This window comes from Pinus tabuliformis, chromosome 7, assembly GCF_031772625.1.
Source record: "Pinus tabuliformis cultivar Carrire ecotype Pingquan chromosome 7, CPIR1, whole genome shotgun sequence".
Taxonomy (NCBI): Eukaryota; Viridiplantae; Streptophyta; class Pinopsida; order Pinales; family Pinaceae; genus Pinus; species Pinus tabuliformis.
In genome coordinates this window covers 107,368,357-107,383,609 of record NC_142293.1, presented here as the reverse complement: position 1 = coordinate 107,383,609, position 15,253 = coordinate 107,368,357, and the positions used below count along the sequence as shown (strand labels likewise).

General features: G+C 38.9%; 1 protein-coding gene across 1 annotated transcript; it reads left to right on the top strand.

The window, feature by feature from the left end:
• Positions 1-1,672: 1,672 nt before the first annotated feature.
• On the top strand, positions 1,673-2,827 carry LOC149245515 (putative anthocyanidin reductase). Its single transcript, XM_089455608.1, has 3 exons — positions 1,673-1,715; positions 1,809-1,985; positions 2,638-2,827. Exons 1-3 carry the CDS (start codon positions 1,680-1,682, stop codon positions 2,812-2,814), a joined length of 390 nt encoding a protein of 129 aa, XP_089311734.1. The 5' UTR covers positions 1,673-1,679; the 3' UTR covers positions 2,815-2,827.
• Positions 2,828-15,253: the final 12,426 nt, after the last annotated feature.

The following is a 15,253-nucleotide window of genomic DNA, read 5'->3' as shown; positions in this document are numbered from 1 at the left end:
GTGGATTTGAGAGGCATGCCTGACATTGATGAAAATGTTAAAACGGCTGGTCTTCTCACACTTTTTCACCAATTCAACGCCCTTCATGAGGATCTTCAGAAAATCCTCATATATGGGATTTTGCTCAACCTTAGGCCTTTGTAAATTCAACAAACATATATGCTGAAATATTTGAATAAGGCCTCTGAGCAGTGAATCCAATCTACTGCATGAGTTCTCGCAATTAACTCTATCCATCAGAAAGAGTTAGCAAGTGATATACAGATGCTCCTAATATACTTGTCTCTCTCAAAATATCACACTCCTTCAATAGCTAACGTTCTCAACTCGGCATTGCTTTGATAATTAGATGAATACGATTTATAGCGAACACGGTCTACTAGGAACATTTTGAAAACGTAGAGGGGTGGCATCACGAAACAGTGCCACAACTTCAAGGGTGTAACGAGGCAGTGGCACAGGAAATTTCTGAGCTATTATTATTTCACAATCCCGAGTCAAGTCAAGTCAAGTCAAGGTCCCACAAGTCAAGCCAAAAGGTTCCTAATGTTCCTAGATCACGGGATGGGAAATACTGGGTAGTTACCTGGCAAATAACAAGGACTATGCCTTCTTTCAATTATTATCAGAATAAGAAATGGAATAAATACTTCTCTCTTCAATTGGAGGTGGAATACTCTATTAAAGATGGAAGATGCTATGTAACATACATAATTGAATATAAAATGAGAATATTGTATAACATAATTGTTTATTTTATATTTAAAACTATATTTTAATAAAGCATAGTTTATATTCATATTGCCATATATATTTATTATAAAAGGGAATATCTAATCAAATATAGCCTAATCCAAACTTTCCATCTTATATTTCAATCCTACTATTAATCCAAACTTTCTATCTTGTATTCCGATGATGTTAAATTTCTGCCTCAATAGTAAGGTATATCTCCATCTTAATTTTTAATGGTATATATTCATCTTATTAGTCCCTGCCATCTGGCATCCGGCAGGGACTATAGTAATCGCAGGGACCCCGACTTAGCATTAGTTGACCCCTTTGCTTGTCTGTTATACGGCGGTTAGAGCGCGGATGTCCTAAGTTTCTAAAGCCGTTAACTGTTAGCCATCCTTCGCCATCTTATTTGGCCTCTTCCCGAGGCGGAAGAGGCCCGAACTTAGGTTAAACTGATACTTACCCATATTCAAGTCTCCCTGACGGTGTGCGGTTTAGTTTTAATGCTGACATTAATCCCTTAATGTTTAATGTTAAGTGTTCAATTCGTTGTCTGCTAACTTGCTTGTTCTTTCGCTGCTAACGTGCTTGTTCTTTCGCAGGTGTCGGCCGTATGGTCAATGTTTGCATGGCGGGAGGTGTCACTCTGCATGCACAACAGATGCTGATTCCCCGCCCACTTTCCCTTGCTGCATAAGGGAACGCCTGAACCGGATGAGTCGAGCAAAGCAGTCAACCGAGCTCATCGTCTTTTCTGTACTATGCTGCCTTTGGCCCTGCGCCTGGTCTTCCTTCTTTATTGCATTCCGTTGCATGTTAGCTTCTGCTGGGGTTCTGCTGGGGTTTGTTCAACTCGCCATATTCTGTCGCTTTTCAAAGCTGACATTAATGCACAGGGCAGCTTCGATTCTGCCGTTCATGGCTATGACTTCGTGGTTCACATGGCCACTCCCACGGATTACACCAAAGATCCAGAGGTAAAGAGGTAAATAATTATTTAGGGTTCCCATTCAACTTTGTGAGTATGGGGTTTTAACTTCTGTTTTTTTTTTCCCTTTTTTGCGCTTCAGACTGGTGTTATCCAAGCCGCGGTGAATGGGAGTCTGGATATTCTGAGCGCTTGCACTTACACCTCGTCCATAACCGCAGCATCTCCCCTGAAAGACAAGGGCGAATACATGGACTTCGTTGATGAATCTTGCTGGACCAATGTTGATCTCATCAGGCGTGAAAAACCCCCTTTCTGGGTAAATGTTCCTTTTCGAAGAGCAATTAGTAGTGGCGTGCTTTTTTTCTTAAATTAGGTTCAGTTAATGGATAGAATAACTCTTTATTCCCATGCTGAGGTCACAAACAATATGAAATACCTGAAATTGTTTATGCTTCTTTCTGTATGTAGGATTAGTGGCAGCATCAATCCAGCTTGATAGAAGGGCGAATGCACCGATTTTCACCTGCCTGGGAAAACAGACAACAAAATCACAGGGGGTTGCTAGCGTCGGTTAAAATCTGTTGAGAAATCCTGGAGAAACAAGGCACCAGACACAAATATTTAATCTCTGCCTTATTTTTTCTATTTTTGCTTTTCATCTGATTATTGCGCAAATAATGAAATTTCATATGTTTATCCTAATTTCAAATGTGTTCACAGAACCTAATTTCAAATGTGTTCACCTTGTCTGTGAGTACTGATCACTGTTTTTCGTTGATAGAATCATATTACCTATACATGCAAAAGAAGAGTCTTTTCTAATTGGATATAAATTTCGAAATTAACGAAATCGTCTGTTACTTACCACTGTTCTTGGTTGATTTCACCATTCTTTTGCATATGCAAAAATATTGGAAAAAAGTGCTTTCTTGCTTGACAGTCTTTCTTCTGTTATTTATATGGTGTAGGTGAGACGGCTTCTCAATATGGGTGCACATGTGAATGTACCTGCATTTGGCCCAAAAGGTCCTGGGGCCACTCTACATCTTGCTGCTGCTGGTGGGCATTTGAAGGTGATGGATGAATTACTTGAAGGTGAGTGCGCCCTACAAAATGAAGTAACAAAATATAATGCTATAGCATAAGCCAAGACAAAACAGAAGCAATCAAATTCCATTACAGTATTTTTTTAACAATGAAAACAATTTAAATGCTGCTAAAAGGATAATTTCCAAGTCCTCAAGCTTGAAAGTCACCAGCGAAAGAATTCCATGGATTCTTCCAAGAACAGCAGATCAAGGTTTCAGACACCCCGAGCGTCATCGCCATCGCCTTCGCCTGCACCTTCGTTCGGGAGCAGGAACTGGAACAGCCCCAGATTCGAATTCGGCGAACAAAATGCAGTCCTTTATATGAGTCTGCGGCGCCCTCAGAAGACAGTGGCCGCAGCCTCCAAGTCCACCGACCACACCAGTGGAATCTGCCTCGCCGTTTCCCACGCCTGAGGCAATATCAGTGAATCCAGTGCTAGAGAAATACTTACCACCATCAACATCATCGTTTGACGGGTGGAGAGTGGCTTCACGCGTGGAGAGCTACTTCTGAAAGGGCTTCACGCGTGGAGTTTTAATGAGTCATTCGAACGTGCCACATACACCTTTGATTTGGTTCCTAGTCTGTTTCTCGCTTGAGTTCTTAAAAAACATCACTCACGTCGGATAAAAGGGATTTTTCTAGAGTTTTATTGTTGGCATATGATTACATAGGGTGATTCCCGAATGGTCGTGCAAGCCTTGCCAGCGCATTATGTTCAGTGTTTGACTGATTGCTAACTCTTATTATTCAATTTATACTGCAAAGCAATTGCAGGTTTAAGACGCATAGCTGTACTGCAATATAATATATGTAGCGATATCTACTCTTTAATCAAAATTTGAACTTCGGAAAAAATTATTTAGTGTATTTAGTTGTTGCTGTTAATATTGATTACATAAAACTTGATTCCATTGAACCTTCTATTATGGTTTCCGGCTGCCTATAACATAGTACAGTCGTGAGCAGTGAAAATGATTGGGAGTCAAGCATTGTTTTTAGCAGACGGAATGGAGCACGGAACATTTTTCCATTTTTTATAACATCTGTATTAGATCAGTTCTTTTAATTACTAATAAATATATATATACACATGTGGACAGCAGTAATGTAAAGTTCTCCCAAACTCAGTTTGGATAAGGTACCTTCCACATTAATACAATTCTTACATTTGTCAATATTTATTTATAACTGCAATGATTGTAATGCCAAGTTTAATCTCATTACCATCTATTACAAATTCCTTTATTTGCCGATATTTATATATAGCCCCAGTGATTGTAATCTCAAGTTTAATCTCATATTTTGTCACTTCTTCACGCCACCAATTCTAGTAGAGAAGTTGATCTCTGGGTTGGTTAATGTATGCTTAATGTTCAGATGAATAGGTAGCACAAGTATCAAAGATACACAAGAGGCGCAAAAATACAGCAAAGAAGATCCCTTCCACATATAGTTGATAACTTTAGAGATTAAAATAAAGCCAAGAACAAAACAGACATAATTCTTTATTCTTTGTTTTACACCATTCTCAGATTCTTTCATCTACCAATCACATCATCCATGTCAATATCCATATAACAGTAAACATTATAACCCTGATGATCTGAAAAGTAAGATCTCTACATTCCATGTACATTGTCAATCCACTTGAATTTGTGTAATTTGAACAACATACATGCAGGATTGAACAAGTGGCTGCAAATACACAAACGCACAGCATGGAAAGAAAAAAATCCAAATTAACTAATTCATATTTAAGTGTCTATAGGGGTGAGGAATAGAGAAGTACTTGCATTACAAGCATCTGTCATTTGTCTCATGATGCATATCGCCAGTGGAAAGAACAAACAACACTTTGAGCTATTGTTGTATGATACAATCAAGACGTTTCTCATTACTCCTGCAAAACGTCATAGAAAAATGCTCTGAGAACCAGAGGATTTCAATTCCCGACCCAAGAGAAGAATCACTGAAAGTATAGTAGTCACCTAAACAGAAATTTGCATGCACTTTGTGTATTCAATTTGGCAGCAATACATTGCACTAGGAATAATGTGATGTAGACTGATTTGTACAGGGGTGCGATGACCCCAGTTACAACTAGACATACACAACAGTTTTGAAGACATCCCTATGCACACAGCTCGTTGCCCACCCAGATATCATATCAAGTTTGAAGCCCTCCTCGGGATATTAAAAACTCAGTTCATTGTTTTATGCCATTGACTATATATTACAGGCTCAACTTCACGCAGGGACTCGCTGCGTCGCAGCTCCCCTTGTTTTATATTACAAATTACAAAGTTTACAATAGATTATGCTTTTCTTAAAATAGAAGATGAGATATGGATTTCAAAGAGATACTACATTAACATATAAATGAAATATAAAAATGAAATAAATAGTATATATATTATTTTATATTTCAATAATTTGAATATTTTTCGGTCTATAGTATTTGTTTTATTTATAAATTTTGCAGAAAATAATAATTTTGATATTTTCAAAATTTTGAGTGAAATACAAGTAGAAAGTTCAAATTATAAATATTTATAAAGTTTGCTATTAATTTATGATTCTAACAACCACTTACAATTAAAAATAAATAAAAAAAATCATTAAATATTAACTATATGTAAAATTCAAGATAGCTCTAAAATGAAAAATCTTATTTTACAAGGATTGGAATAGACTATATTTTCTTGGAATATAAAGGAATTATTAATTGCAAAGCTATTTATCATAGAAATATAAGATTATATATATAGATAGATATAATATTTTAATGCACGCGATGTGCATGATATGTTGGTGGGGGCGGTCGGTTGCCACGCTCCCCACCAGGTTTCGATCCCGCTGCGCAGCAGTGTATTTGATGTAATGTGTTTGTCGTACAGATGTATGTTGTAATATACATATATATATATATATATATATATATATATATATATATATATATATATATATGTAACATGAGGTGTAATATATGTAACATGTGGCTTCTTCAGCGGGGATTCCCTTCCCCCCCTAAAAAAAAAAGATATAATATTTTAATGATTAAAGATTACTTCGCATAGTCATTACTTTACATGTTGATTTTTTGCCCAGAATTTTTATAGATAAAAAAAAATGATAATTTTGATATTTTTAAAAATTTAAGTGGAAGGTAAGTGGAAAGTCTAATCTATATATATTTTCAAATTTGTGTCATTGATTTAAAATTCCAATTAAAAAAACTCATATTGATTAGTGCTCACCTAATTAAAATTTTCAAACAAAAAAATTATGTTAAATATTGATGACATATAAAGCTCAAGATAGCTAGAATGTGGAAAGTCTTATTTTACAAAGATTGGAATACATTATGCTTTATTGGAATATAACACGAAATATGGACTCTAAATCTATGTCTAATTAAAATATAAAAATGGATTTGATAATATCTATTCCATTTTATATTTTAACTATTTGAAGATTACTTGTTGCATATTTTTTTCTTTACATCATGAATTTTTGCCAAACACATTCATAGATAAAGAAGATAACAATTTTGATATTTTTCATAGTTTTTATTGTTGATTTAAAATTACAACAACAAAACCCATGGTAATTAATGATTTCCCACTAAAAAATTTCAAAGAAAATTCCATTAAATGTTGACTAGATGTAAAGCTCAAAGATAAGTGGAAAGTGAAAACCTTATTTTCCAAGAATTATAATAGACTATTTTGTTGGAATATGGATTGCAAAGCTATGCCATATATATGGATTTTATGATATATGTTTTAATGGTTTGTAGATTTCTTGGTACATAGTCTTTTCTTTGCACATTGACTTTTTGCCAAGAACTTTCATGGATCAAGCAAATGATATATTTTCAATGTTTTGGGTGGAAGGTAGGTGGAAAGTTCAATGATATATATTCTAATGATTTGAATATTACTTGGTGCATAGTCTTTTCCCTACACATTAAATTTTTCCCAAGAACTTTCATGGATAAAGCAAATGATATATTTTCAAAATTTTGGGTGGAAGGTAGGTGGAAAGTTCAAATCATATATATGTTTTCAATGTTTTGTCATTGATTTAAAATTCCAACCTAAAAAATCATGGTGATTAGCATTTAACCACTTAAAAATTAAGAAAAAAAATCCATTAAATATTGACTACATGTAAAACTCAAGATAGGTGGAAAGTTGAAAACATAGATATTTTCAAAGTTATTCTTTTCATTCAGTATTCCAATAAAAAATCCTTCGTGATGAATACTAATAAAAAATCGTTCATGATGAATAGTACTTAGTCACTTAAAAACCACAAAGAAAATTAGATGTAATATTGACTAAATGCAAAGCTTATTTTACATAAATCTATATAGAATTGTGAAGTGACAAACAAGGAAAGGTGTAGAGATGAATTGTTTTATGGTTACAACTTGTTATATGTGTGACCCCATTATACACATTGGAACCTCGATAATTTGATACGGGATTTTTTTTTGGCTATTTTATTTTTAAGAGCACTTAAATATTTCCATGCTTAAAGGTTGTTTTCCATGCCTTAGCGAAGCCCAATTCAAACCTTGAGTGAAGCCCACAAATGTATGATAAATTGGCTACAACAAAGAAGGGTACTATGCATAGTTTTAGTTGTGTGGAGGTATAGATAGAAAAAACATGTATAACTTATTCTTCACTCTGCATAAAACAAGGTCAAAAGGCTTAACATATAGTTAGCTTAAAGGGTGATGTGTTGATAAGAATATTGGGAAGATGGGAGGTGCATGGAATTGTTGACACAATGGGAAGTGTTAGCCCTGAGATGCAGTGCTGATTTTTTTTTAAGGATAAAGGAAAGGCTCGGTCTGCTTCACTGTTCTTAAAGGGGTCCCACATGGGCCATCATTCCCCTTCTTCTTTTACCCCACTCACACTCTACCCGTCCCATTTCCTAAATCAACCTTCATACACTGACAAAACCCTCTTTAATCTTAGCCCCAAGCGAATTAGCCAAAAACCCCCTTAAAAACTTACCCATTCACCATACGCGCCATCAGCACATCTCCCTAAGGCGCCTTGTAATTCCACCTCCCTCCGCTATTGATCAATGCATCATTCCTGATCGCTCTCTACCGTTAGATCAACCCCGCCAGATCTAACGGTCAACACCCATATCGCGCGGACAACAAGCGCGAAAAATACCCGCCCGATGAGGGTGGTTTTTCTCTTTCCCCACTGGTACGTGTCATCCATTGAATGGCATCAGGCGAATTCTGGCATTTTCTGCTTATCGCCCAATGCCCGCCTGATAAAAGTTGTTTCCACTTAAACTAAACCACCACGCGTGTTACCGTCCACGCATCTCCGCCACCTGATAACTGTTCGATCTGCTGGCCAGAAGATCCAACAGACCGGACATGTTCTGCTGCCGTCACGACCGCTAGCCTCCAAAAAGCGATCCCCACCACACTTTTCCCTTGATCTAACAGCCACCATTCATGATCACTCACAACCGTTCATCTGCCCATGCACTCCATACCCCACGTCCTATTTGTTACGCGAAGAAGAAGATGGCCGACTCTGTCAATCTGGCGACAGTCTGACCATGAAACCGAATTAAAAGAGGAGCATGGCCAGAGGAGAAAAGGACACAGCATGACTCAGCAACCAAATTAAACAGTGATGGAACTTTATTGCCATGATCAATCTGACCTCCTGGAGGACAGCACGGTACCAGAACTGATCAGGTTTTCGTAGTGGAGAAAGCAACTACATTCAAAGATGCTATTAGATAGTTAATGGTAGTTGGTGGTCGATTAAGACCCCTCCATCCCTAAACGGCTAAGGGCCATTATAATGATAGATTACAAATAGTCGGAAGAAAGATGGAATCATGGTTGGCAATTGTGTTTCAGTTCAACTTATGGAGACTGTAGATATTCTGTAACTTGCAGTGTCTCATCTTCATTTTCAGCAATGCAAGCTTCTTTTGCTATTAATTGCTCAATGCCCATTTCTCCTATGTTCTAAGCTTGTGCTTGAAGTGTTGTATTCATGATTTCTTCTACGTCTAATGCTAGATAACTGTCATCTTATCTCTGGATTAGAAAATTGAATGTATCAGTGAGTGGGTCACTCAGGTTTCTTTTATATCTAATGCAAGATAATTGTCATCTTATCTCTGCATTGATATATTAGATTTGCAAGTTTCTTTACTAGTTGCAGCTGGCCATCATACATTCTGTATGCATCTGCTGGTGTCATTAGTATTCTTTGTCTATTCACCTAATTCCAAAATTTTTGAGCATTGGTGATCTAAAGCCTTGTAGTCTGAGGGTGTTCATGCATGTTTGGAGTGAAAACAAAGTAGAAGTGGTTATCTGGCTTGAACCAAACCATCACCCATCCCAATAAGTTCCTAGAACCATATTGAAGATTATATGTTACCAGGCATCTCCAAGCTACAACCTAGGAGAGTTTCTTGGAGCCCTAACCTAATTGGCGCCATTACCGGGGAGAGGAGATTGAAGCTCATCTTCCCTGGGAGACGACACAGATCCAACATTGATGATAGACAAAGTCTGGACACATTTTTAATTGTAATCATCTATCTGGCGACTCTACTGGAGGTCAAACCTCTTGGCAACTCCACATCATAAGTTCTAGCTCAGTTTGTGAGGCATACATCCTCAGAAGTCACCAGCTGGCCTAGTACCTAACCCTGAAAAGATCATCAAAGGATGAAAGTTATCGCAGAAAGGAGCACCAGGATCAGGTAAACCTAAACAAGCTTATGCATCTCTTCGAGAAAGGCTTGTAATAGAGCACATACATGTTGAGAATATAGCCTTTAGCACTAGCAGTGAAGAATTTTTTTTGGAGATTCATAAAGCTCCTTATTCTTTAGGTCCTCCTTTGGATTTCAGCCCAAAGGAAACCTCCCCTCTTGTCCATCATATTCCTTTAGCCCTGTCAGTCATTTCTCAACTCCCTACCTTTCAGACTGCCAACACTCTTTCATCTACCCCAGTCATGGCAGGCCCACAAGCACCCACCAAAATGGAAAGAATCATAGCTGCTAGGTATGGGCCCTTGGTATTGCCTACTCCTTTGAATGCCATGCCTATAGGAGAATATCAGAAGTACATGCCTAAGTTCACTGGGACAGAAGGAGTCACAACAGAAGAACATCTTGAGTCATTCTATAGCTATGCTGATAACCTAGATATTAGTGAAGATGATGTATGGATGAGAGTATTCGTCCAAAGCCTAGATGGAGAGGCTAGAAAATGGTTCAGAGAATTAACCCCTAGGTCTATAACAGACATTGAGGCCTTAGATGATGTGTTCCTAAAGCATTGGGGGGATAAGAAAGATCTGCTCTATTATCATACTGAGTTTGGAAACCTAAAAAGGGAAAATGGGGAGTCATTGTCCAATTTCAATAAAAGGTTCAACCGGATGTACAGTAAGATACCAGCTGAAGTGAAACCTACTCCCACCTTTGCCAAGCTCACCTATGCCAATGCCTTTGATTCTGACTTCTGCTTGCTATTGAGAGAAAGAAGATGTGCTTCTATGGTTGAGATGCAGGATGCAACATTGGAAGTAGAATCCAACATCATGGCTGCAGAGAAGCTCAAGTGACATGCTAATAGAAGGAGATAGAGGGGTGAATCTTCCTCATCTTCAGACCCCAAGATGGATAAAATGGCCAAGATGATAGAGTCATTAGCCTCTGAGGTTTCCAAATTAAAGGTTGAGCAACACTCTAGGAAAGGAAGAGTTCCCAACACCTTTGCTCCTCCAAATCTAAATCCATATAGAAGAGCAAATGAGCAGTTGCAGATTTTGCAAAGAAACAAAGAGGCCAATGAAGACTAAAGGGTGAAGATCTCTTTTCAGAATGTAATCATGGAAGAAGAAAAGTTTGAGGAAGATGATGAGATTCATTGCATGGAAGACAAAGGCATCGCCACTTTTTTAACCAAAGCTGCCTATGAGAAGTCATTATTCAATGTCCAGATCAGCCAAGAGTGGGACAGAGAAGCTGTTATGCAAATTATAGATCAACACCGATATAATCCGAGGTCTATGATGAATGCCTTGACAAGTCCCCTTCTTCTTTCAGTTTTCAATTAGAAATCCAAAATTCAAGAATACCTATGCCCCTGATTGAACCAGTGAAGAATGAGTCCTTCCAGAAATCTATCCTTGAGGATCTTGAGCCTAAAACCATCCAAGCTTCCACTAACTATGTAAATCTGCAAGATGACCAACCAACTATTATTCTTAGCCCAGTGATTGAAAATTGTGAAGATAGCTCCCCATCATCCTATGTTCCTCTGTCCATTCATGATAAAATCCTTCACAATTGCCTTCTGGACACTAGATTCAACCATAATCCAATGCCCAAGGGTGCCATGGATAAGCCCGATCCTAACATTACCAAGCCTTATCAGTTGACTTCTATGCAGCTTAAAAAACCAGTGTGCTAGATCACAGAGGAGGAAGGCCCATAGATTTTGGATATGTTCTTTGATGTAGCTTGCTCTGTGGAAGCTGCAGGAACAGGTGAAGTCCTTATGTCCCCCACACAAGAATGCATTGGTTCACCCTTTATATTAACTTTTCGGGTCACAAACGACACAACAGAGTATAAAGAAAACCTTATTATTCAACAAGTGTACAAAACCTTCCAAGCAAAACATCCAAGGCTGAATGTATACAAATATGAGGTGAAATATAGACCATCTCTGCCTAATAATATCAAATGCTGTAAATTTTTTGAAGTAGGTGATCAAATCAATAGGCTTCTGCAAGTCTTTGATGAATTGGCTGATATGCACATTGACCAAGAGAAAGAAACCTTTCATAGAAAGGTAAAAAGGGTCAATTTTCAGTATGGTGACTGTTTTCTCAGAAAGAATGCATCAAAGGAAGGATATGTTTTTGATGGCCCATTCAATGGGCTATTCTTCAAACTTTATTTTAGTTAAGGCTTTCAAGCCTTGGTATTGTAAATATGTTGTTTTCAAAGTTTTTATTTTCATGTTTAATAGACTCCATGCCCAATGGAACACTGGGAGGAAGATTTGATTTTGGTTTTACTGGAGAGGAAGTGGCCTACATTTCTTGAAACCTCACAGGGAGGATTTCATCCCCAGAAGGAGCCAGCGTTAGCCTTGAGATGCACTGCTGATTTCTTTTTAAGGATGAAGGAAAGGCTCGGTCTGCTTCACTGTTCTTAAAGGGGTCCCACATGGGCCATCATTTGTTGAAAAGTGTGCAACAAGAAATGCTTGTTGAGAATGCAACAAGATGATGGAGCTTAGTGAAAAGAGTCGCCTTCACTAAGTGGGCCCGCAGGCAAATTATGGTGCAAGTTCTATTTTTGGATCCCAGCGGGGATGATCACAGCAGGAGTGACCACAACAGGGATGATCAAAATAGGAGTGACCACAGCAGGAATGATCACAGCAGGAGTGATCACAGCAGGAGTGATCACAATAGGAGTGATCAAAGTCTATTTTTAGACTGGCTGTCAAAAATAGAAAAGTCAAATATTATTGTCTCATAATAATATTTGGACTATAAACATGATCTTATTCTCTTGGAGCACTTCAATTTGAGCTACAGATGTGGCACATGCAGCTGTTAGAAGGAAGTACACTTTCTTTGTGGGTCAGTTGAGTTTTTGCATGCATGACTTCAGTTAGAACTCAATCAGTTGAGTTTGGTGGATTTGATTGTAGAGTTGATGGAGTTGTGTTCAGTTTGACTTGATTAAACTAGTTGTAATTAGTCTAACTGCAAATAAACTAATGATGAGTTGTTAAACTAATTATTAACTCATAATGCAACTATAGAATACATCAGTTAACTCAGTTGCATGTCAGTCCATGTTCAGTTCAGCAGGGACAGGTGTTAAAGGATCAGATTGCTATCAGTTGTGACTATAGTTGTGCATGACGATTTGCATAATCAAAGGGATTGAGTATGCCAATGAATTGGCCAATACCAAGTATTATAGCCTCTGCTCACGTCTTTCCCAGTGTGAGTGATTCTTTGGAGGTTAAATATGAGTTTGGTAAACCATTCTAATTCATTCTCAGTAGGTATTGAGTTGTGGAGGCAGGCAAGCAGCGGGGGAGATTTGGAGATCAGATTTGAGTTGTATCGTGTGTGGCATGTGGAGATAGTACTGAGTGTTTGTGAGGAGTATTGTGCTATGTATTGTTACATGATTCAATCACTATAATATACATATAGTTGGGGTTTTTAGCGAGATTCTTTCCCCGGGAAAATACTGTGTTGATATGTGTGATTGATTCTTCTATGTACGCCTGTGAATGTTTCTGCTTCTGTAAATTGATGATCAACGAAGAGGAGGTTATGTATTATGCATGTTCCGCTTATAAGTGTATAATCAGGATAATATCTGTGAATATGTGTCATATTATTCAAAATTTCTACATGGTATCGAAGCCCTTTGATTTGTAGGAAAAGTTCTACAGGATATCAAAGCGAGGATTGATCATCAGATCTACTATTCAGAAAGTGTTTACAATTTATTTCTTCAGGCAGAGTCTGTAATCGGGCGAGGTAGCCTTTGGATTCATCCTTATTTTGGAAGGTGAGATATCTGGTGAATGCCTAGACGGTCAATCTCTGTACAAGAAATACTTTGTTCTCACGAATTCTAGATTGGAAGTGGTTGAGTTTTTGAGCTGGTGGAATTTGAATTTAATTCCAAAGCAAGAGATAAAACTCAAAAACATTAAGTGTGAGAATGGAGACAGTATGCCCCAATATCTCACGAAGTTCACCCAATGCCGTGATGAGCTGGGAAGTGTGGGGGTAACTGTTGAGGATGAGGATATGGTGAGTCTAGCACTCCTTGACCTTCCTAAGAGTTGGCATAGCTACCAGGACTTAGTGAATGGAATGGAGAAACTGCCACAATGGGAGAGACTTTGGTCGAATCTTGTGCAGGAGGAGAATAGACGGAGCACTAGAGACGGTTCTTCATCCATGCAGGATGAGGAGAACTGTGCCTTAGCGAGTAAGGTGAAGAAGGGGAAGGAGAAGGGTTCTCTTTCCGAATCCAGTTCTTCCAGTGGTGGGAAGAAGGTTGACAAATCGAAAGTGCGATGCTTTCGTTGTCATGAGGAGGGTTCACGGGTCAAGAACCTGTATGCTCTTGAGGTTCAAGATGCATGCAAAGCCTTGAGCAACGAGGCAATTGATGGAGACTTGGTGGTTGAGAGGGAGGGTATATTACCTCTCAACATGCAGAGCCAGAAGAAGTCTCAGATGATTGTGGAGGAGCCACGATTGGTGCAGCAACTTCAGGAGGTTGTGGAGGAGCCACAACAAGGGAAGCTAAGAGGAGATCGAGTAGAGACATCTACTCATGCAGAGACCTCTTGTAGGGGGAAGCATTGAGCCAGGTGGGCTGAGGGATCACATGCAGCCATACCTCCAGGTAGGAGGTGGGGCGATATAGAGTGATCGTCCCAAGGAGGAGGGGCAGGATCCTTGAGGTACCCAACCTCTTGGATGAGACCTTGCTACAGGAGCCCGAATGTGTAGTAGCAGGAACGGACTGATTGGGTAGAGACAGATGCGGATGGAGTGGCAGAGAGAGCAACAGTGCAGGGAATACCAGGACAGCGCATAGCTAGCAGGCTGCAGCAATGCGAGAGGCACAAGTGTTTTGCACAGTGCTAGGTGGAACAGAGAGGTGTGCAATGGTACGAGATGCATGGAGATGTTGCAGTAGCGCAGATGTCAGAGAGGGAGCACTTGTTAGCAGCAGGTAGAGCTTCAGCATCAGAGGATGTTTCTAGACCAACAGGGAGGTCAGTTGGGAGGTACAGTGCGGATGCAATGTTGGGAGATAGAACTAGCAGCAGCACAGATGCAGTCAGAGATCAAAGTGACAGAGGCTAGAGCAGTCAGATACTGAAGAGCACAGAGATGCAGAGTTTTCAGTCGACAGAGGCAATAGCAGTCAGAGACTTTGATGACAGAGCAAGTGGACTGGCCAGATGTGTTGCATGGAGAACATTCCAGAGTTACAGGATCGGGTTTGAGAGGAAGCCTTTCTTGTTGAGAGGGAGTGTTGAAAAGTGTGCAACAAGAAATGCTTGTTGAGAATGCAACAAGATGATGGAGCTTAGTGAAAAGAGTTGCCTTCACTAAGTGGGCCCGTAGGCAAATTATGGTGCAAGTTCTATTTTTGGATCCCAGCAGGGATGATCACAGCAGGAGTGACCACAACAGGGATGATCACAGTAGGAGTGACCACAGCAGGAGTGATCATAGCAGGAGTGATCACAGCAGGAGTGATCAAAGTCTATTTTTAGACTAGCTGTCAAAAATAGAAAAGTCAAATATTATTGTCTCATAATAATATTTGGACTATAAACTTGATCTTATTCTCTTGGAGCACTTCAGTTTGAGCTACAGATGTGGAACATGCAGC

Excerpts from the sequence above, each read along its gene's own strand:
- LOC149245515 (XM_089455608.1), top strand. The coding sequence starts at position 1,680 with ATGGCCACTCCCACGGATTACACCAAAGATCCAGAG. Across the intron at positions 1,716-1,808 it reads ATTACACCAAAGATCCAGAG|ACTGGTGTTATCCAAGCCGC; the intron begins GTAAAGAGGTAA and ends TTTGCGCTTCAG. Across the intron at positions 1,986-2,637 it reads GTGAAAAACCCCCTTTCTGG|GTGAGACGGCTTCTCAATAT; the intron begins GTAAATGTTCCT and ends TATATGGTGTAG.